General features: G+C 48.3%; 1 protein-coding gene across 7 annotated transcripts in view; it reads right to left on the bottom strand.

Moving 5' to 3' along the window:
- SPDEF (SAM pointed domain containing ETS transcription factor) overlaps positions 1-22,598 on the bottom strand; it is a 319,442-nt gene that overhangs the window by 208,797 nt on the left and 88,047 nt on the right. For all 7 annotated transcript variants that reach the window (XM_073670630.1, XM_073670626.1, XM_073670632.1 and 4 more), the window contains one exon: positions 19,253-19,654. In XM_073670630.1, the coding sequence (XP_073526731.1) occupies positions 19,253-19,628 (376 nt within the window). In that variant the 5' untranslated portion in view covers positions 19,629-19,654. The remainder of the gene's footprint in view (positions 1-19,252; positions 19,655-22,598) is intronic.

Genomic DNA, 22,598 nt, shown 5'->3' with positions numbered 1-22,598 from the left:
GATCAAAAGGGCATTGTTGGGGTTGGGGCACTCACGAGCCTGAGGTGTCAGGGCTGTGCGTGGTTGGTGGGGGGTGGGGTTCTTGGAGTTGGTACGGATTTGTTGGTACATGGAATTTGCGAGAATTCTGGGTAATTTGAAGTTACATTGGGGGTTGTCTGTCAATTTTTGGTCAGGGCTCTGGATGGGGTTTTACCCTGGGAGCCCTTAGGTGATTAATCTTTCATGCATTGTAGAAGTATGGTGCCCTTGAGCTGGTGGTGCACGGTTGAGGGTAAGATGGTGGCTTGATTTCTTTCGTGTTATAAAAGCCAGACCTATTAGCTCCAAGAACCCTCCCCTCTTAATTTATCTGGTATTATTATTGTTATTATGCTAATGTTTGTTTGTTAATAAAATGGCCGCTGTGGCCAAATTTTATCCAAGAATCCTGTATTGAAGTGTTTTTTATTCGTGGGGGTAAGGTGTAGCGTTGGAGAAGGTGGAACGAGGAAAATACAATAAGAAAACCGTACTGGCCGTACACGGTCAAGGAGGGGGCTGGAGTCGGGCGTAGCTAGAGGGAAGCCCCCCATGACTGGGATTGGCTGGGAGGAGTTTGAGTTTGGAAGATGTGGGTTTAGGATTGGTTGAGGAAGTATGGGGGCGGGCATTATAAAAGTTGAGTCGTGGTCTATGGGGAATAGTGCGGGAAGGGCCATTCTCCTGCCGGACTCGGACAGGGAAGACCCACCCACCCTTTTCTTTACTGCATTATTTATATGTTTTGTAATGCAGGGAATAGGGCTAGTTCGCATAGGGAGGTTTTAGATGGGCGGTGAGGCTTAGTGACTGTCATAGTGGCTGCATTGGCGGGGGGGTGAGGTTCTTAGAGTTGGTATTGATTTGTTGGTACGAGGAATTTGCGAGAATTCCGGTCAGTTTGAAGTTACATGGGGGGTGGTCTGGCAATTTTTGGTCAGGGCTATGGACGGGGTTTTACCCTGGGAGCTCTTAGGTGATTAATCTTTCACGTATTGTTGAAGTATGGTGCCCTCGAGCTGGTGGTGCACGGCTGAGGGTAAGATGGCGGTTGGATTTCTTTCTTGTTATAAAAGCCAGACCTTTTAGCTCCAAGAACCCTCCCCTCTTAATTTATCTGGTATTATTATTGTTAATATGTTACTGTTTGTTTGTTAATAAAATGGCTGCTGTGGCCAAATTTATCCAAAGAATCCATTAGTGAAGTGTTTTTATTTTTCGGGGGAGAGGGTAAGGTGTAGCGTTGGAGAAGGTGGAACGAGGTAAATACAGTAAGAAGCTGTACCCGGTCATGTATACGCCGTACGCACCACACACGCTGTATACGCAGCACATACACACACATTGTATAAGCCGTACGCACCATACACAAACACTGTATATGCCGTACGCACCACACACAGTGTATATGACGCGCCCCCTGGGCCATGTTTTCAGGGGATACCCGGAGCCGGATCCGATGGGGTTGTAGTCTCCGAGTGGCGGGGACCCGGTCCGTGCCCAGGGTGTCAAACTCAGTGTGCGGCAGTCTTGGTAGATGTTGTTTTAAATGTCGACTACGCCACCCGTTGATTTGCGGTCACAAGGCCGCCGCTGCAGAACAGTCCGCTGAGGCCGGTGGTATGTGTGCAGCAAAGGTGGTATAACCCCCAACGGGAGGGGTATGGCCTCAGGGCAGCAGCAGTGGATGATGGAGGTAGTGATGGTGTAGTAAGGAGACTCAGAGACGTACGTTGCAGTTTCAGGGTTTTTACTCACGGATGTTCTTTCTGTCACTCCGGCCTTGAGTAACCACCCGAGCCGTACTGCGTTCACCAGGTGCGGGACTCGGCTAACCCCCAGGCAGTTCCGGAGCGTGGTCCTGAGCTCCCTTCTCTTTCTCTCTCTGCTGGCCGTCCCCACCAGGGATCCACCTTTGTCCAGCTCCCTCGGGTCTTTTAGTGGTTAAACCTTCTCTGGCTCTCCTGACCCTATTCTTGGTGTGCCTTTCTGGTGGATGTGGTGAGGGTCGTGGCAAAGCTTGACCACGACCTCCGGTTCCTGGCTAAGGGTTACTTTTGCCTCCACCAGCTTGGGATCCGGTGCCCTCTTCCGCCAACCCTTCACCCTTCTGGCTTAATTCTGGGATCTTAGGGTTCCCTCTGGTTCTGTGTCTCTGGGCCTCTCTTCCTCCTCTCTCTCCACTGCAGGCCTGGTCCTGGAGCTGGGCCCAGCCGGAGCCACAGCTCCCTGTCAGCCCTCCTGGCTGAGCTCCTCTGCTCTGCTTCTCCTCAGACTGACTGACTGACTGACCCTGATCTAAGATGGTGCCCACCATATATACTCCCTCTATGTGTGAGCCTAGGTGACTAGCACCCAATGAGCTCCTAACTCTATGCCCAGAGCCCCTCCCCTATCTGCCCCTACACTACTGGGATGTTCCACCCCCCCTCCCACTCCAGCCAGGGACAGACGCTGTCGTACTTGCACATTTACTGGTGGGAGTACCGTAGTTCTGTCCCCCGGAAATGGTATGTATGTAGTGCATGCAGCCTACTGAGCTCAGTCCCACACTCCATCCTTACCCGGGAGTGGAATACCACACCTCTGGGTCGAGGTGCAATACCCCTGTAGCAGCCGAGTCCTCAGGGTGCTACATTCCCCCCTGGTAAATCACAGCACGTCCTCGGGCTGTAAAAGAGCAAAACATACAAACATACAAAATTTTTAAAGTGCACTTACATATAAAATATAACTTTCAACCCATCCCTTTATGGGAGGTACTTCTCTTTTAAAATGTTACTAGCATAAAATGTTACGGACACATCATACAATAATATTAACTCTTTCAGCATAATAAAACTTTTCCTATAAAACATTTTTGACCTCTGGCCACTTGTGCAAATTGTGACCAGGTAAAGTGCCACAGTCTCTTGTAGAAAAACAGTTTCCTATAAAACCAGTAGGGGGCGCCTTAGGAAGCGCAACTATTTACAAAGGATATGGCCGCTCTCAGTCCTCGGCCAGTGGGGAAAGGGATGGCTGCTCACAGTCCTCAGCCTGTGGGGAGATGGGACACACTGGAACAGTTCACTGGTCCCAACGGGGACTATATCTTACTGGCAACAGTTATTGTACCCTAACGGGTAACTATTTACAGCGCTCTTACTGTACATCAGTGGCGACGTCCTCCTGCTCCTGCCTGAGGGTAATCTTCAGACCCGTCCGGGTCCTCTTGATCCTCCTCACACCGCAGCTCTGCTTCCGTCAGGCGATGTACATGAAGGGCATAGGGTCCTTTGGCACACTGGTGCCGGGTGAAGGTGACCTCATCACCCAGGTAAAGGTCACGACCTCTGTGTCCCTCCGGTAGGTGGGACTCGACATCTCTTCTGGTCACGAAGACGTCGCCGGGGGTGTGATGATCTCTGATGAAGCCCCAACCGTGCTGCAGTTGGAATTTAATTACAGTCGACGGGAGTGGGAAGTTCGGATTATGGAGGATTTTAGTTTCAAGTCATTTGCAGAATGGAGGGCACGTGTAGGGTGGTAGACTGAGACAAGGGAGGAGATGTAGGGGGGTACTGAAGCATGGAGCGCTTTGTGGGTAAGCGTGATAAGTTTAAAACGAACTCTATATTGGATGGGCAACCAATGCAATGACTGGCACAGGGAAGAGGCATCTGAGTAGCGGTTGGCGAGGAATATGATCCTGGCTGCTGCGTTCAGGACGGATTGGAGAGGGGAGAGTTTAGTAAGAGGGAGACCGATTAGTAGAGCGTTGCAATAGTCAAGACGAGAATGAATAAGAGCGACAGTAAGAGTTTTTGCCGAGTCAAAGGTGAGAAAAGTCCTGATTCTTGAGATGTTTTTGAGGTGTAGATGACATGAACGAGCGAGTGATTTGATGTGAGGAGTGAAAGAAAGATCTGAATCAAAAATGACCCCAAGACAGCGGGCTTGTAGCTGGGGAGTAATGGTTGAGCCACAAACGGAGATGGCAATATCGGGCACAGGTAGATTAATGGAGGGAGGAAAGACGAGTAGTTCAGTTTTTGACAGATTCAGTTTTAGGTAGAGTGAGGACATAATGTTAGACACAGCAGAAAGACAATCACTGGTCTTTTGTAGTAATGCAGGGGTGATGTCCGGAGCAGAGGTGTATAATTGGGTGTCATCAGCATAGAGATGGTACTGAAAACCGAATCTACTGATTGTTTGTCCAATAGGAGCGGTGTATAAGGAGAAAAGAAGGGGGCCTAGGACTGATCCTTGAGGAACCCCGACAGTAAGAGGAAGTAGGGAGGAGGAGGAGCCGGCAAAAGACACAGAGAAGGAGCGGTCAGAGAGATAAGAGGAGAACCAGGAGAGAACCGTGTCCTTGAGGCCAATAGTGCGGAGCATAGTGAGGAGGAGCTGGTGATCCACAGTGTCAAATGCTGCAGAGAGATCCAGGAGAATCAGCAGGGAGTAGTGACCATTAGATTTAGCTGTTAGTAGATCATTAGAGACTTTAGTGAGGGCAGTTTCAGTAGAATGTAAAGAGCTTCTCTGGAATGCACTACCCAGGACAGTTCGATTAATTCCCAATACCCACAGTTTCAAGCGAACCCTAAAAACACATTTCTTTAGACTGGCGTATCACCTAAACACACTCTGTCCATCCCAGCTTTCCCCCATATTAAAATCTTCTTCAACTTCGGGTTCAAACCAACCATGCACATAAAAGCCTCTGTCAGGACTGCACACATACTGGCTGGCGACCAGTCCATGTATTATTATTTATCCTATTCAGTATATCAAGGCTGCATTATACAATATATGTACTTTTTACCTTTTGTGTCTCCCCAACTTCCTCATAGACTGTAAGCTTGTGAGCAGGGCCCTCACTCCGTTCGATATGAGATATGCTTATTCTGTATTGTCTGTATAAGTCCCCCCTAAAATTTGTAAAGTGCTGCGGAATATGTTGGCGCTATAAAAATAAACTATTATTATTATTATTATTACAGTCCCGGTGGCACGGGGACCGTGGGCTGCACGGGGGTTCCTTCGGGTCCGGCTTTTCTGCTCTGCACTCCGGATTTGCAGCCGCTCCTCGCGGACCCGCCTCTCTCTCCTTTCTCTGTCGAAGACCTCTAACTGCTGCCGGCAGCACTCTGCACGCTGGGCTGCGGCCGCCCGGGTCTCTTGGGTGAACCCGATGAGGTCTTCTCCAGTGGGGTCCCACGCGAACTGCGCCTCCTCCAACGAGAGTGGGGTGATCTTGGCGGGCGCCGGAGCCGGGATCAGGGGCTCATCCAGAGGCCGTTCTTTCCGGAGTCGGGGATGGTGGTACTCCGGTGGCCACACAAAGGGCTGCCCATCCGGGCAAGTGTGCTGGGCCAACAAGTCCTCACCCAGGTGCGGCACAGTGGAAGTTGAGGGCGCGGTGGTGGTAGCGGCGCCCAGGTTTACCAGGCCTTGCGACCAGGCTTGGGGCACCCTGAACGTAAAGGGCACCGTGAAGACGGCGGCGCCCGGGGTTACTTGACCTTGCGACCAGGCCGGTGGCTCAGTGGAGGTAGAGGGCGCTGTTGGTACTGCGGCGCCCGGGGGCACTCGGCCTTGCGACCAGGCCGATGGCGTCTCCTTCTTGGCCGCGCTCAGGGTTGAGGCGCGTGACGTCACAGGTGGCGTGGCCGCGGCTTCTGTTTGAGGCCTAGTCGGGAGCGGTGACGGTGCAACGACGGGCACGGCAGGGGAATTTTCGGGCTCTGCGACGGGGAGCTGGGGCAGGCTCACGGCTTCTCGGCTCGGGGTAGTGACGTCCCCTTTACCTGCCTCCGTTTCTTTAGCTCCTTCCTCGGCGTCGTCTCCGGCCTTGATTCCTCCTGCACCATCCTCAGAGGCGGTCTGACTCCTCGTCTCGGGTGGCGTGCTCCGTTGGCGGGTTCCAGCCTGCAGGGCCATCTCTCTGCTCCACTCCGTCAGTGTTTCTCGCTGCACCTGGGCCATCCTCCGTGCGAGGCGCTCCAGCTCGGTCTGCGCACACTCCCGGTCTCGGGGGAGCTGTGCCAGAATCTCCACCAGTTCTTGTGGAGTGGTAGCTTGCAACAGGCTCCTGACCACAGGGTCGGTGCTGCCTGACTCTCCCTCCATCTCCGGGTACGGCTTCTCCAGACTCCTCCAAGCTGCTCCCATCTTCTCTCTTTTGTTCTCTCTCCGCCGCCATTCAGGGTGGTTCCGGGGCAACCTGGTGATTGTCAGCTCCAGGGGCAGTTCTCTCACACTGATGGACATCTCAATCATTGCAGTCTCTGCTGGTGGGGGCGGTCTTTTCTTTTGGCGCTCTTCTGGGACCCGGCCCACGATGGGAGGTAGTCTCTTGCCACCCTCTGGCACGCCCATAATGGCGTCCGCTCTGCCAGGGCGGGAAATCTTCTCAGATGACGGGAATCGTCTCCCAGTGGCGGGAAACACCGCAGATGGCGGGAAAAGACTGCAGATGACGGGCAAATGGCGGGAACCGATCCGAGATGGCGTCCGATGGCGGGGACCCTCCGGAACCGGCGGGAGACTTCTTTTTGAGGTAAATGCGAACTTTTCTTCAGGCACGCAGTACCCGGTGGTTGCGGGCACGTAATCCTGCCGACTACGCCAAAGTTGACGCGCCCCCTGGGCCATGTTTTCAGGGGATACCCGGAGCCGGATCCGATGGGGTTGTAGTCTCCGAGTGGCGGGGACCCGGTCCATGCCCAGGGTGTCAAACTCAGTGTGCGGCAGTCTTGGTAGATGTTGTTTTAAATGTCGACTACGCCACCCGTTGATTTGCGGTCACAAGGCCGCCGCTGCAGAACAGTCCGCTGAGGCCGGTGGTATGTGTGCAGCAAAGGTGGTATAACCCCCAATGGGAGGGGTATGGCCTCAGGGCAGCAGCAGTGGATGATGGAGGTAGTGATGGTGTAGTAAGGAGACTCAGAGACGTACGTTGCAGTTTCAGGGTTTTTACTCACGGATGTTCTTTCTGTCACTCCGGCCTTGAGTAACCACCCGAGCCGTACTGCGTTCACCAGGTGCGGGACTCGGCTAACCCCCAGGCAGTTCCGGAGCGTGGTCCTGAGCTCCCTTCTCTTTCTCTCTCTGCTGGCCGTCCCCACCAGGGATCCACCTTTGTCCAGCTCCCTCGGGTCTTTTAGTGGTTAAACCTTCTCTGGCTCTCCTGACCCTATTCTTGGTGTGCCTTTCTGGTGGATGTGGTGAGGGTCGTGGCAAAGCTTGACCACGACCTCCGGTTCCTGGCTAAGGGTTACTTTTGCCTCCACCAGCTTGGGATCCGGTGCCCTCTTCCGCCAACCCTTCACCCTTCTGGCTTAATTCTGGGATCTTAGGGTTCCCTCTGGTTCTGTGTCTCTGGGCCTCTCTTCCTCCTCTCTCTCCACTGCAGGCCTGGTCCTGGAGCTGGGCCCAGCCGGAGCCACAGCTCCCTGTCAGCCCTCCTGGCTGAGCTCCTCTGCTCTGCTTCTCCTCAGACTGACTGACTGACTGACCCTGATCTAAGATGGTGCCCACCATATACACTCCCTCTATGTGTGAGCCTAGGTGACTAGCACCCAATGAGCTCCTAACTCTATGCCCAGAGCCCCTCCCCTATCTGCCCCTACACTACTGGGATGTTCCACCCCCCCTCCCACTCCAGCCAGGGACAGACGCTGTCGTACCTGCACATTTACTGGTGGGAGTACCGTAGTTCTGTCCCCCGGAAATGGGATGTATGTAGTGCATGCAGCCTACTGAGCTCAGTCCCACACTCCATCCTTACCTGGGAGTGGAATACCACACCTCTGGGTCGAGGTGCAATACCCCTGTAGCAGCCGAGTCCTCAGGGTGCTACATATATGCCGTAAGCACAACACACACACACTGTATACGAAGCAAGCACCACACACACTGTATACACCGCACGCACCACACACACACACTGTATACGCCGTACGCACCACACACACTGTATACGCCGTACGCACGACACACACACACTGTATACGCCGTATGCACCACCACACACACTGTATACACCGCACGCACTACACACACACTGTATACACCGTACGCACTACACACACACTGTATATGCTGTACGCACCACACAAACACTGTATACGCCGTACGCACCACCACACACACTCTATATATGCCATACGCACCACCACACACACTGTATACGCCGTACGCACCACACACACACTGTATACGCCGTACGCACCACGCACACACAGTATACGCTGTACGCACCACACACACACACTGTATATGCCATACGCACCACACACACTGTAAATGCTGTATGCACCATGTTCACACACACTGTATACGCCGTACGCACAAGACACACACACTGTATACGCCATACGTACCACACACACTGTTTACGTCGTACTAACCACACACACACACACACTGTATACGCCGTACGCACCACATACACACACACTGTATACACCGTACGCACCACACACACACACTGTATACGCCGTACACATCACACACACACACTGTATATGCTGTACGCATCACACCACACTGTATATGCCGAACGCACCACACACACTATATACACTGTACGCACCACACACACACACACTGTATACGCCGTAGGCACCACACACACACACACACACACTCACTGTATATGCCGTACGTACCACACACACACAGTGTATACGCCGTTCACACACACACTGTTTACGCCGTACTAACCATACACACACACTGTATACGCCGTACGCACCACACACACACACACACTGTATACGCCGTACGCACCACATACACACACACTGTATACGCCGTATGCACCACACACAAACACTGTATATGCCATACGCACCACGCACACACACTGTATACGCCGTACGCACCACACACACACACACAGTGTATACACCGTACGCACCACACACACACACTGTATACGCCGTACGCACCACACACACAGACTGTATACGCCGTACATACCACCACACACACATACTCTGTATACGCCGTACGCAGCTTCTTGCGCGGTACCACCAGCGGAACATCGTCGTGAACACGCCGTACATGCTGCCGCCAGGATAAGCCAAATTAATTACTGACCACCACCATCTTTGTACAGGAGGAGAGCATGCGCAGTTTTAATGTGACCGCCGCTATCTGCCTACACAAAGATGCCGGTCTGATTTACTGCGTGTGGAGACAGCTCAAATGAGAGAACACATGAAGGAAGAAGACAGCACAGCGGAACGCCAAAACGCTTAGCCACCCAAAGCATAGATGCTAACAAGTTCCCACAAACTAACGATTCTGGAGGACCTATAAACAAAAAATCATCCAAATAATGAATGACCGACTGTACACCTGCAACGTCCCGTACCGCCCATTCCAAGAAAGTGCTAAAAGTTTCAAACAATGAACAAGAAATTGCACAACCCATGGGCAAACATCTATTTAGGTAGTACTCCTCGCACCAAAAACACCCTAATAACGGAATGCTATCCAGCTGCACCAGAAGCAATCTGAATGCTGATTCAATGTCGGTCTTAGCCAACAGAGACCCAGGCCCATTTTACTGCAGCATCAAATGATATATACACCACCGAACATAGTTCCTGATCGATACCATCATTCACCGAAAGCCCTTTTGGATATGACAAGTGCTGAATCAAACTAAATTTATTCGGTTGCTTCTTTGGCACAACTCCCAAAGGAGAAATAATCACACCCTCACCCGGAAAACGCTGAAAAAGACCAGCCATACGACCCAACTCCACCTCTTTAGTCAACTTTGCACTGACCACATCTGGATGCAACTGGGCCGACCTCAAATTCTTAAGTGAAAAAGGAACTTTTTGTGTGGGTGGAGGAATCCTAAAACCTTCTAAAAAAACGTAACTAATACCATCCGCTTTTTCCCGATCTGGATATCTACTTAGAAAGGGGGCCATCCCGGGAAGTTTCACTGGAGTCTCCCCCTTGACCGGGACCCACTGAAGGCTTCCCTTTTCCTTTATTGAAACATCTAGAGGTGCTGTGGGAACTCCCGTTACAATGGGAACACACGTGTTTGAACTTACAACTGTTCCCGTATTTGCATTGGCCGTCATTAAACTGCCAACACGTTCCTGACTTTTCTTTTCCACCCTGCGCCACCGCGTTACCTCCCCCGTGTCCAGATGATTGACTACCGCTGCCTCTGCTCCCGTGAAAGGACTGCCCGTACCTGGCCGGAGCCATTACCTTAAGCCACAACCCTATGTCCTTCTGATCCCACTTAATTTCTGGCCTCACCGCCTTCCTCAGCCTGAACTGCTCATCGTAACGTAACCATGTCTGCCCCCCGTATGTACGGTGCCTCCCCTATGAATCCCAATAACAAAATAAACCGGAGCAATTTTCCGGAAACTTCTCCCCGTTAATGCTAGCCAGTATTGCAAATGCTTGCAACCAATTTACAAACGTCTGGGGAGTCAAACGCCACCTCCGTTTTTCTTCCTCCTCCTTCTTGCTATTGTCCTTCTTTCCCTTATCTAAATTGAACTTTTCCAAGGGGAGGAGGGAAAAAATTTCGACATACTTATCCCGCCCAATTTTTTCCCTTACCTCTTATTTTAAATGTGCCCCCAAAGGCCCCTCAAAACACACGTACACCTCACCCCTTGCCCTATCACCCAGCTTTACCATATCACCTTTTTCTTTCTCGGTTTGAACCGGTACCGAAACGCCAGATGACACCTCCTCGCTAGGAACCATTGTCCTGACCCCTTTAGGCCCAGCCCGCTGCGTTGCCGCCTGCCCAGGCAACCAAGCTCTCATGGGCGAGACTCCAGTCTCGCCTGCTGTCCAACCTTCTAACCTCAACAAGACTTGCGACATATTTTTCGCACTAAGCCCTGGTACCTGTGCCCCACTCGGCCCACCCACATTCCTCGCATCATACCCCACTAATTGACTACTCGCTACCCCCTGTGATACAACTCCTGCGGGCAACAAACCAGACATATAATCATACTCACGTAGCTGCGCACGTGCTGTGTCCCCGCCAGCCGACAGTCCTGCCGATCCCATGAGTTGTCTATTCCTTCTTCCAAATCCGATCCTTCCAATTGGTGGCTATGCTCCAGGTCCGCGCCCCCGGCCTCCTCGTCACCGGGGGGGCACCCGAGCGCCTGCCGCAGCCGCTGCTGCTCCCACGCCTGGAGTTCGCCTCCCGCTTGTCCTCACTCTGCTCCGCTTAGTAGGCCTGTGACCCCGATCGCCCCCAGACCCAGACCGACCGGCCCGGCCCGTGCTGGATGGGATGTGACTGCCAGGCATCTCCACTCTGCCGCCGCCGCTGACTGAATAGCTGGGCCTGCCAGTGCTGCTTCTCCCTGCTGCTGCCTGCCCTCCGATTGCCGCCGCATGGTAAGTCTCCCCCTCCGTCTGGCAGGTAACCCAAGAGAAGCATCGCCAGGGATACCTGCTGTTCCAGATGTCCGTCCCGCCAGCTCCACTGCTGCGTGCCTCCGATCCCCTATTTGTTGCCGTGTGCAGGCAGATCTGCTTGGTGCAGGGATGTCATTGCAAGGCGCTGTCCTGACTTCCGGTCGGGCCTGAGTTGCTGACGCCGGCCGCACTTCCTGTTCAGCCCGCACTTCCTGTGCAGCCTGTACCTTGGCGCCGGTCCCCGATCCACGCTGTCCAGGGCCCGCAGGCCGGCTGTGCGGATTACTGCCAGTGCGAGCACGGCGGCGTGGCACCGCACTGTGCTGCTTGCTACCCGCAGGGTCCCGTGAGGGGCTCCGCAGCCACCGCCTGCTGCCCGCAGATGCTCCGGGCGACAGCGGCTCCGGAGGCCGCGATCTTCCTGGTCTCCCGCTGGGTCCCGGTGCATCGTCCTCCACACGTGCTGCCCCCAGCAAGGCTGACAGCTGGGACACCAGCCAGCCTTCATCCCTATAACGGGCCGTGTTCCGCAGCTGGGCCACCAATGAATGGACGGACTCCATAGAGTTAGGGATTTTTGCTATGGGGTCTTCTCTGTCCGAGTCCTACAGAAGAATGGCCCCTCCCACACTATTCCCCATAGACCACCCCTCAATCCTTATAGTGCCCGCCCCCATACTTCCATACCCAATCATAAACCCCCGCATCTTTCAAACTCAAATCCTCCCGGCCAATCCCAGTCATGGGGGGCTTCCCTCTAGCTACGCCCGACTCCAGCCCCCTCCTGGAAGGAGAGAGACATCAGACAAGGGGGAAAGCACATGGGGTAGACAGGTCAAAGAAGAGAGCACAGATGAGAGAAGTCAGCACATGGGGGAAAGAGACTGGATAGGTGGGTGAGCACATAGGAGGAGAGATTCCCAACGCTGCAAAGCATGCCCCCATCGTGACATTACCGCCCTCCCAATGGATCGGGCCTCCATCTAGTACAGATAATAAAAATGTATCTAGCACACAGAAGAAAACCGGTTGATTCATACTGATTTACATGGTTGTGTTGTAATCATGGTAAAGGAAGGAAAATTGACCACAACAATGGAAAGCACAATTAGAGTTTGCTACAACTGTATCCAAAGTGTATCCAAACTGTATCCAAACTGCATCCACTAAATTCCTTATGTATTAGTGTAGGTAAAATTTATTTCCCTGGAGCTTAAGTTTTCCAAACTTTTTCCCAAAGGCTCAGCTAGGAGATAAAAAACAAACAATGAGCTTTACTTACCCTCACAGTGTTGTATCTCCACTGCTGCTCTGATCTCCTTTGTTTGGCTTTAAGGGTGACATCATGCCAGAAGTGCTGCAGCCAATCATTGTGCTTAGTTGCTTGTTTGGTAAAAGTGGATAACTTCTTTTAGTTAACAAACTGAACACAATTGTAGCAGATTCTCATATGTGTAAAGTTATTGAATGGGTTTAAATATTTGCATGTGAACAAGAATGTTTTCTTTCACTGTGGCTGAATTAACATATCCTTTTTTTTCTTTTATTCATTTACCTGGCTCTCCTGGACACATTCACTTGAATGGCAGAGTTTAGCAAATGGGTCTTGGTAAAACTAAAGATCTTGAAAAATATATTTTATTTGATCTTTTTCATTTTGTTTTTGCCACATGGTCAGCATGGCGACTCAGTGGTTAGTACTGTTGCTCTGGGGTCCTGGGTTGAAATCTCACCAAAGACAATACACGTAAGGAGTTTGTATGTTCTCCCTGTATTTTTGAGGACTTCCTTTCACACTTCAAACACGTACTGATAGGAAATTTAGATTTTGAGCTTCCTCTAAAGTGCTGTGTAATATGATGGTGCTATATAAGTGAGTATACTAAGCATGTATTTACATCAGGGTTGAGGAACCTCTGGCTCACGTGCCGTAAACATATATTTATATATAAAAGATATGTATATGTAAACATATGTTTACACATAAAAGATTCCCAGGGATCACAGTGCTTGGGCTGGCGGCCCCATTTTTCCAGCCTCCTGCCCTTTAATTGCTCCTTATCTTGTAAGCATGCATACCCAGCTTTCAATGTTGAATGTTGTGCTGCATGCAATGAAGGATTACGTCCTAACACTGACAGTGTCAGCATCAGGATGTACTTTGTGGGCAGAGTCAGCGCGCTCTGCACGCCCAAGCTGCCGATGAAGACAGCAGCACCAGCATCTCCTGTGATTTATATTTTCCAGCCCCAGTGTCTCCTTTGATGTATATGCTCCAGCCCCAGGGTCTCCAGTGATGTATATGCTGCAACCCCCGCATCTCCTATTTGATTTATCTGCTGCAGCTCCAGTGTCTCCTATGTGATGCATATGCTGCAGTCTAAGTGTCTGCTATGTGATGTGTAGAGCAGTCTCTGTGTTTCCTATATGATGTATATAGAGCAGTCTCGGTGTCTCCAATGTGATATACAGTAAATACAGCAGTTTCAGTGTCTCCTATGTTATGTATCTACAGAATTCTTGGTGTATTCTGTGTGATGTATATCAGTCTCAGTATCAGTATCAATCTCAGTGTATCCAAATGATGTATAGAGCACACCTCCCACTCCTTGAGTTCTATAACTTTAATTTGAGCAATGATGACTTTCCCCCTTTGAGGAGACCTGCAGTGTAATATATATCTGCTTCATTGTTATGCAAATCTGGAAAAACAGTTGCGAGTAGCAACATCATCAACATAACATCACATGTCTCACCAGAGATTCAGCTCCAGCCCTCACATTAGGGGTGAGTTAATTAAATGTTTGACCAAATATAGAAGAAAACATTTCAAGTTGATAATTTTGCACGGTCCCCATATCATGATATATATATATATATATATATATATATATATATATATATACCTCAAAAGGACCCTTTGCCGAAAAAAGTGTGTGATTGTAAAAAAAATAACTACGTTCTACTGTTAAAAAAAAAACCATCAAAGTCATGGTATTTTACAACCCATAAAAAAAGTTTGTTTGAAGGTAGTGTGACGCCCAGCTGCGCTTGGTATCACAAATCCTAGAAGGGTGTATTGATGGATTCCTCCACAAGAGGCCCCCCATAACCATTCACACATCTCCACCTTCCACCTCAGACTACCAGAGGGAGCCCATTAGGGATATAAAGAAGGGAAGGTGGAGCCAGGCAGTCAGTTCCTGCAGAGTGAGACACAGAAACAGTTCAGTTTGCAGTGGAACTCAGTGACTCAGCAATTCCTCTGGAGAGTTCAGTTAGTGCAAGCCTGAATACAGAGTTGAGCCCAGTTGAGTCGTAGCTCAGAGAAGTGAGCTTTAGGTGTGTCGGCACCATAAGATCGGGGAAGCGCGGCAAGCTGCCGTTAGTGTGAGTAGCCTAATAAGGGCCCGAGTAGGCCGAAGGCGAGTAGAGAGTTAGTTCATAGGGGGCAGAGGAGCCTAACTAGCTCACCCCGAAGCGGTTACCGGACACCGGGTCCGAAGTTTACCGGGATCTCTATGACCCAGTAAGATACAACCGGAATCCCTGGGGAACTACAAGTCCCAGGATCGCTAAAGTGCTGATATGTAACAGAGCCAGGAGACACATAGGCCCGCAGCTCAGGTGCGTTTACTCCGAGAAAAGGGCCCTACCATAAAGTCAGCCAGCGCAGGACAGAGACAAAGTTAGGCCTGGCTCCAGGCAGGTCAGAAACTTACTACGCAGAGGCAAGAGACAGGAGGCCCAAAACCCGCTCATTGGGGAGGATCCTGACATGCACCCTTCACCCTACAGTGCTCCGGGGAGTGCCTGAATTTCCATCAGTAAAAGGTACTGAACTGACTATCGTGTCTGTCCCTGTTCTTGCCCTGATCCAGCTGGGTCGCGTCTGTCCTGCATACCCCGTCATACACTGCCCTGAGGCCCAGCTCCACCTGTGGGGAGCTATACCATCAAGCTGAATTATCATCGGCCTCAGTGGACTGCGCAGCGCTGGTGATCCTCACCTGAAGCCACAGGTGGCGTCACAAACTCTTTCTTTTATAAAATCAATCAATTACCCATCCTTTTTAACCCCTTTAAAGCCCATGACATACTAATACGCGTCTGTGCCCTGGGCTTTAAGAGCCTGACCCGTATTAGTACGTCATCGCAATCGCGCGCGCACACAGGCTGTGCGGGCGCGATCTCCGCCGGGTGTCAGCTGATTGTCACAGCTGACACCTGGTACTATGTGCAGGGAGTGGTCCCGCACCTCTCCCAGCACATTAACCCCCGCAATGCTGCGATCGAAGTCGATCGCAGCATTGCGGAGGCAAGGGGAGGTGATCGCAATACTCACCTCCTCTTCTGGCCTCCAGCGCCGTCTGCCGCGGCTTCCCGGGTGTTGTCATGATGACCCGATGTCGTCATGACAACATCCGGGTCACCACACAGCAGTAAGATTGTTTGGACATGCGCAGTGCATCTCCAAACTATCTTCTCCCTGTCCAGCGCTGACTGCCTGCATGGCACAGGGATGGTGCTCCATCCCTATGCTGTGCAGGCGATCAGAATAAAAAAAGTGAAAGTTCCACAGTGGGACAAAGTAAAAAAGTGTAAAAACTCCCAGAAAGTGAAAAAAAAAAAAAAATTGTAAAAATATAAAAAAAAAAATAAAAAAAATAATCCACTAAAAATAAAAATATAATGTACCCATCAATAAATATTATTATGAAAAACAAACAAACAATAAAAGTACACATATTTGGTATCGCCGCGTCCGTAACGACCTGGCCTATAAAACTGTTCCACTAGTTAACCCCTTCAGTGAACACGGTAAAAGAAAAAAAAAAAAAAAAGCAAAAAACAATGCTTTATCATCATACCGCCAAACAAAAAATGGAATAACACGCGATCAAAAAGACAAATATAAATAAAAATGGTACCGCTGAAAACGTCATCTCGTCCCGCAAAAGACAAGCTACTACACAGCTCCATTATCCAAAAAATCAAAAAGTTACAGCTCTCAGAATAAAGCAATGCAAAAAAAGAATTCTTTCTATAAAATAGCTTTTATTGTGTAAAAGCGCCAAAACATAAAAAACGATAGAAATGTTGTACCGCTGTAAACGTACTGACCCGAAGAATAAAGCTACCTTATCAATTTTACCACACCCAGAGCAGAATAAAAAATAAAAAAAAAAAACAATTCCTGAATTGTTGGTTCTTGTTTATTATGCCTCCCAAAAGCTGGAATAGAAAGCGATCAAAAAATGTCACATGCCTGAAAATGGCACCAATAAAAACGTCAACTCATCCCGCAAAAAAAAAGCCGTCACATGACTCTGTCGGACAAAATATGGCAATGCAAAAACTAGATTTTACAAAATATGTGTCTTTTAGTGTGTGACAGCTGTCAATCATAAAAACCCAATATGATTCTGGTATCGCTGTAATCGCACCGACCCGAAGAATAAAGTAATCTCATCACTTATACCGCACGAGGAACGGCGTAAAAAATAAACGCTAGGGCTGGGGTTGGTTTTTTTTTCAAAAGTAAAAAAAAAAAAAAAGATGACGATATGGCAACTAGTGTTGAGCGCAAGTGCTCGCTACTTGAGTTTGCATCGGGTGCTCGGGTATGCATTGAGTATCGCGGGTGCTTGAGTCTCCGCCCCATATGCTTCGCGGCCAAAAAAACCTCACGGGGATTGCCTGCCATGCACGAGCGATCCCCGCATGTTTTTTTTGGGGTGTCTAAAAACCGTGAAGCATGCGGCCGGGGACTCGGGCATTTCACATGAGCACCCATGATACATGGTGCATACCTGAGTACCCGATGCAAACTCAAGTAGCGAGCACTTGCGCTCAAGAGTAATGACAACTTATTCAATATGATGACCTAATGTTATCAAATTCTGTGTCGTACCTCTGGGTTCAAAATGTTCACTATACCCCTTAATAAAATCCTTGAGGGGTATAGTTTCCAAAATGGGGTCACTTGTGGGGGAGCTCCACTGTTTTGGCACATCAGGGACTCTCCAAACGCAACATGGTGTCCGCTAACAAATTGAATGGAAAATCGGCTCAAATTGTTAGCGGACACCATGTTGCATTTGGAGAGCCCCTGATGTGCCTAAACAGTGGAGCTCCCCCATAAGTGACCCCATTTTGGAAACTAGACCCCCCAAGGCACCTATCTAGATGCATAGTGAGCACTTGGAACCCTCAGGTGCTTCATAAGTTGATTCGTAAAAATGAAAAAGTGGAAAAAAAAATACTTTTTCATTTTTACAAATCAATTTGTGAAGCACCTAGAGGTTAGAAGTTCTCACTATGCATCTAGATAGGTGCCTTGGGGGGTCTAGTTTCCAAAATGGGGTCACTTGTGGGGGGTTTCCACTGTTTAGGCACATCAGGGGCTCTCCAAACGCAACATGGCATCCGCTAATTATTCAAGCAAATTTTACAATCAAAAAGTCAAATGGTGCTCCTTTCCTTCCGAGCCCTGCCGTGCGCCCAAACAGTGGTTTTTCCCCACATATGGGGTATCTGCATGCCCAGGGGAAATTGCACAACAAATTTTGGGGTCCATTTTTTCCTGTTACCCCTGTGAAAGTAAAAAAAATTGGGTCTAAAGTAACATTTTTGTGAAAAAAGTTAAATGTTCATTTTTTTCTTACACATTCCAAAAATTCCTGTGAAGCACCTGAAGGGTTAATAAAGTTCTTGAATGTGGTTTTGAGCACCTTGAGGGGTGCAGTTTTTAGAATGGTGTCACTTTTGGGTATTTTCTGTCATAAAGACCACTCAAAGTGACTTCAAATGTGTTGTGGTCCCTAAAAAAATGGTTTTGTAAATTTTGTTGGAAAAATGAGAAATCACTGGTCAACTTTTAACCCTTATAGCTCCCTAACAAAAAAAAAATTTGTTCCAAAATTGTGCTGATGTAAAGTAGACATGTGGGAAATGTTATTTATTAACTCTTTTGTGTGACATATCTCTCTGATTTAAGGGCATAAAAATTCAAATTTTGAAAATTGCAAAATTTTAAAAATTTTCAGCAAATTTCCGTTTTTTTCACAAATAAACGCAAGTGATATCAAAGAAATTTTACCACTATCATGAAGTACAATATGTCACAAAAAAACAATCTCAGAATCATGGGGATCCGTTGAAGCGTTCCAGAGTACCTCATAAAGTGACAGTGGTCAGAATTGTAAAAATTGGCCTGGTCATTAACGTGCAAACCACCTTGGGTTGTAAAGGGGTTAAAGGAGAGACCCCAGGGTATGGGCCCGGGAGCCGACCACCGCGATATCCCTAAAGGCCAGGCTAAAAAGTCCCGGGTACCGAGTCATCCCCATCCCCTGGGCTAGTCAGTAGTCTAGCTCTTCTTTCTTGTCATACATATCTAAATATGGGTGACAAAAAGGCAGAGCTAGGCTATGTTCAAACTGGTTTTCTTATCAATTAATCTCTGCTTAAAAAAACATTGGGATGAAAATAAATAACAGCTTTTGTAAAATGACAGTAATGTTGTGAAAGTACATTTTAATCACAGAAGAAATAGACATTGCACCTAATTACACTCTGGTTTGGACAAGGGCTGTGGAGAAGATGGATATAATGCCTTTTTTTGGTAAAGAAGTTGCTGACTCATAGTTCAGTCCCTCATTGAACTAATATTCAGAATATACTAACAAAACCATGTAGCGCATATTCCACATATCAGATTATATTTACCCATAACATAATATTCATAAGAAAATTATTTCCTAAATCAATAAACATATTGCACTATGCATGAAATATCACTCACCTGATGAAATATTGAGCAGTTTACAAGCTGTTTCAATATCTTTCAAAACTTCTCCCACTACCATAGTTTGCATTTGTTCAAGGGAATGATCTTCAAGATGTAGTGATGTTTGGTACTCCAATTCATGGTGAAGTCCTTGACTGTCTATGACAGGGCACTGTTCAGGCTCTTTTGCTTCTTCACCTCTGGAACCACTTGGCACCAAATTTTTAGGAGCCCAGCTTCCTCCATCACTACTGTATAAGATGTCACAAAATGGCAAGTAGTACCCAGTTGTCCCCTCTTCAAGAGGTTCATCTAGGCTAGTGAGGGATGAATCCTGTAGTTCCAGGTGTGTGTGTGTAACACTGGGAAGGTTTGTCCCACTGCTGCCCATTCTGAAGTATTTCTATGCACAAAAACCTGAAGGAAAAGTATTTAAAAGAATACAGGTATCTATCATAATTTGGCACACGTTTTTGTTTGTTGTTTAAATATAACATGCAGGTATCATATTGACTATACTAAAATAAGAAAAAATACAATGCTGCAGACATGCAATATGTTCTATGTATTATTGTCACTGGTGCACTGTTCATGGAAGCCTGGCAGAAGTTCATAAGGCTTCCACAGACAGACTTAGCACAAAGCCACTCCATTTACAAGATCACAGGGCATGCCCTGGCCTTCACCCTTTAACCCCTGGCGGCAAGAAGTATTGTCATGCAGGATCCATACCAAGAGGTGACGTCAGAGACAAAATTAGAAAGCAGGTGGTCAAAATACAAGTCAAGGTCAGAAAATGTATTATACAAAGTAGCAAAACAGGTGCAATGAATCAGTGTGACCAGGTCTAGCTGAACTAAATAACTGGCATCCAGAGACTGCCTGATGGGGTTTTTATAAAAAGGGGCCTCACCCAAGGCTCCCAGCAGAGAGCTAATTACATAAATTCTCATTGCAGTAAAACACAGATGAATAGGAAGGTCTCAGCATTCTAAAAGCTAAACTGTCATTCTGCATTCTTCCAACAGTATCCGCACTCTGGGTGTATCAATTATGCAATATGTCAGGGATTTGGCACACGCACGATCCCGGTTACTCACTACGTAGTTACCGGCAAGCGAGCAGTGAGCGTATGGCATACACACTTCCGAATTCCAACGTATGGAATATGTGTATATGCCCCCGTACAACCACTGCCAGCCTCACAATAATCCAATTAAGATTATTCGCTGCCACCATTGATCAGTTTTACAACATAATACAGGCCTGGTCGGACTCCTGGTTTCTGGTAGCGTATGTCTTTTGGGGAGGAACGATTACAGAACACAAGAAACAGGACTATTAAATTTTATATTTAATCCAAAGGGAGGCAGTGTTTATGAAAAAGATACAAAAAGTTTTACAAAGGGGGACAATACAATACAGAATATACAGTTACACAAAATAAAAAGGGATTAACAAAAGAACTTACTAGACAGATCGCAGAGACGATGCAGTTTAGTTGGAGGGAGGCGCTCCAATGGACCGTTATGGAACGGGACCCGTGCTTACAAAATATGTATCTTCCGGCATGAGTATAGACCCATCTTCAGCTGGATCTTTTATGCCGAAGGGGGCCCTGCCCACACACTCCCCTGTGATGACCTCACATGGGTTGGTCTCCGCCCTTCATGGTTCTATTAAAATCTCTAATTTCTGCAATAGCTTCTCACTGGTTCATCTCAAACGTTTGCAAGTGACACCATATTTTTTATTGCGAATTTACCTTTCCGTGGAGACCAGTCAAGACATGGCTGCTGGTATTTTGGTATTATTTTGGTACTTTTGGTACTTTTGCATTATAGCTCACAGGCAGGGCTCTCAGATACGGAAAAAGTAGGCATTAGACCTACTGGTAATAGGGTTTCCAGGAGTCCCTCATGACAGCACCATCAGGAGGTCATCCTTCATATCCTTGATAGGGACAGGAAACACACAAGAGGTTAAAAGGCCCCTCCCTCCACCCTCACTCCAGTGATTTTCCAAGTACCACACCAGGATGGATGCAACTCTATTTTATTTGCCTTTCAACAATCTATGTTAATTTCACATAGCCGTTTAGGAATATTTAGGGAGGGAATATAATGGGTGCTGTCATGAGGGACTCCTGAAAATCCTATTACCGGTAGGTCTAATACCTACTTTCCAGGACGTACTTCCTGACAGCACCATCAGGAGAATACCAGAGTATACATTTAGGGGGGGACCACTGCCTGGAGGACCTTCCTTCCGAAGGCCATCTTTTGGCCTGATAGAATGTCCAATTTATAATGTTTACAGAAGGTGTTCAGATATGTCCAAGTTGCCGCTCTGCAGATCTGGTCCACAGATGCCCCTGCTCTTTCTGCCCATGATGCGGACACAGCTCTGGTAGAATGGGCTCTAATATTTTCTGGAGGGGACCTCGGCTAAATAGGCTAGACTAATTACTGATCTGACCCATCTTGCTAATGTAGATTTTGTTGCTTTTTTCCCCCTGTTTTTTCCCCCAAACTCTATAAATAGGTTGGAATCTATACACCAGTCCTTCGTGATCTCTAGGTATTGTAGAACTACTCTCCTGACATCAAGTGAGTGGAAAGTTAGTTCCTGATCATTCTTATAGTCCTGACAAAAAGAGGGTAGAACTACCTCCTGATTCATATGGAAAGGGGTAACTACTTTTGGCAAAAAAGCTGGGTCTAACCTAAGGATAATACAATCGTCTAGGCATTTCAAGTATGGGTCTCTGATTGAGAATGCTTGAATTTCCCCTATCCTCCTCCCTGTGGTTATTGCGACTAGGAATAATGTCTTAAGAGAGAGGAATTTTATGTTTGATTCTATGAGAGGCTCGAAGGGTTTGTTGCATAGGCTCTTTAGGACCATATTCAAGTCCCATGGTGGGATATGGGTTTTAATTGTTGGTCTTAACCTTGTTGTAGCCTTAACAAATCTTTCTACCCATGGATGGTGAGCTAGTGGGTAATCCATGAAAGCACTCAATGCAGCGATTTGTACTTTTAATGTGCTGGGCCTTAGACCTTTTTCAAACCCTGTCTGCAAGAATTCTCAGATGCTGCTTGGTACTGTAAACAGAATCTCTTCCAGATTTTTGTATAGATAGCCGATGTTACCGGTTTCCTACTATTTTGCATGGTTGAGATTACTGCGTCTGATAGGCCTCTAGATCTCAGAATCAGCTTTTCAGGGTCCATGCCGAAAGCTGGAGAAATTTCACATCGGGATGGAATATCGGGCCCTGAAACAGCAAGTCCTGCCTCTACGGAAGGATTATTGGATCCTCCAGGGACATTTTCTTCAGTAAGGGGAACCAACTTCT

Source organism: Phyllobates terribilis, unplaced genomic scaffold (assembly GCF_046119375.1).
Source record: "Phyllobates terribilis strain yellow unplaced genomic scaffold, ASM4611937v1 Scaffold_2__4_contigs__length_985480577, whole genome shotgun sequence".
NCBI lineage: Eukaryota > Metazoa > Chordata > Amphibia > Anura > Dendrobatidae > Phyllobates > Phyllobates terribilis.
The sequence above is the reverse complement of the archived record's forward strand: the minus strand, read 5'-3'. Positions and strand labels throughout refer to the sequence as shown.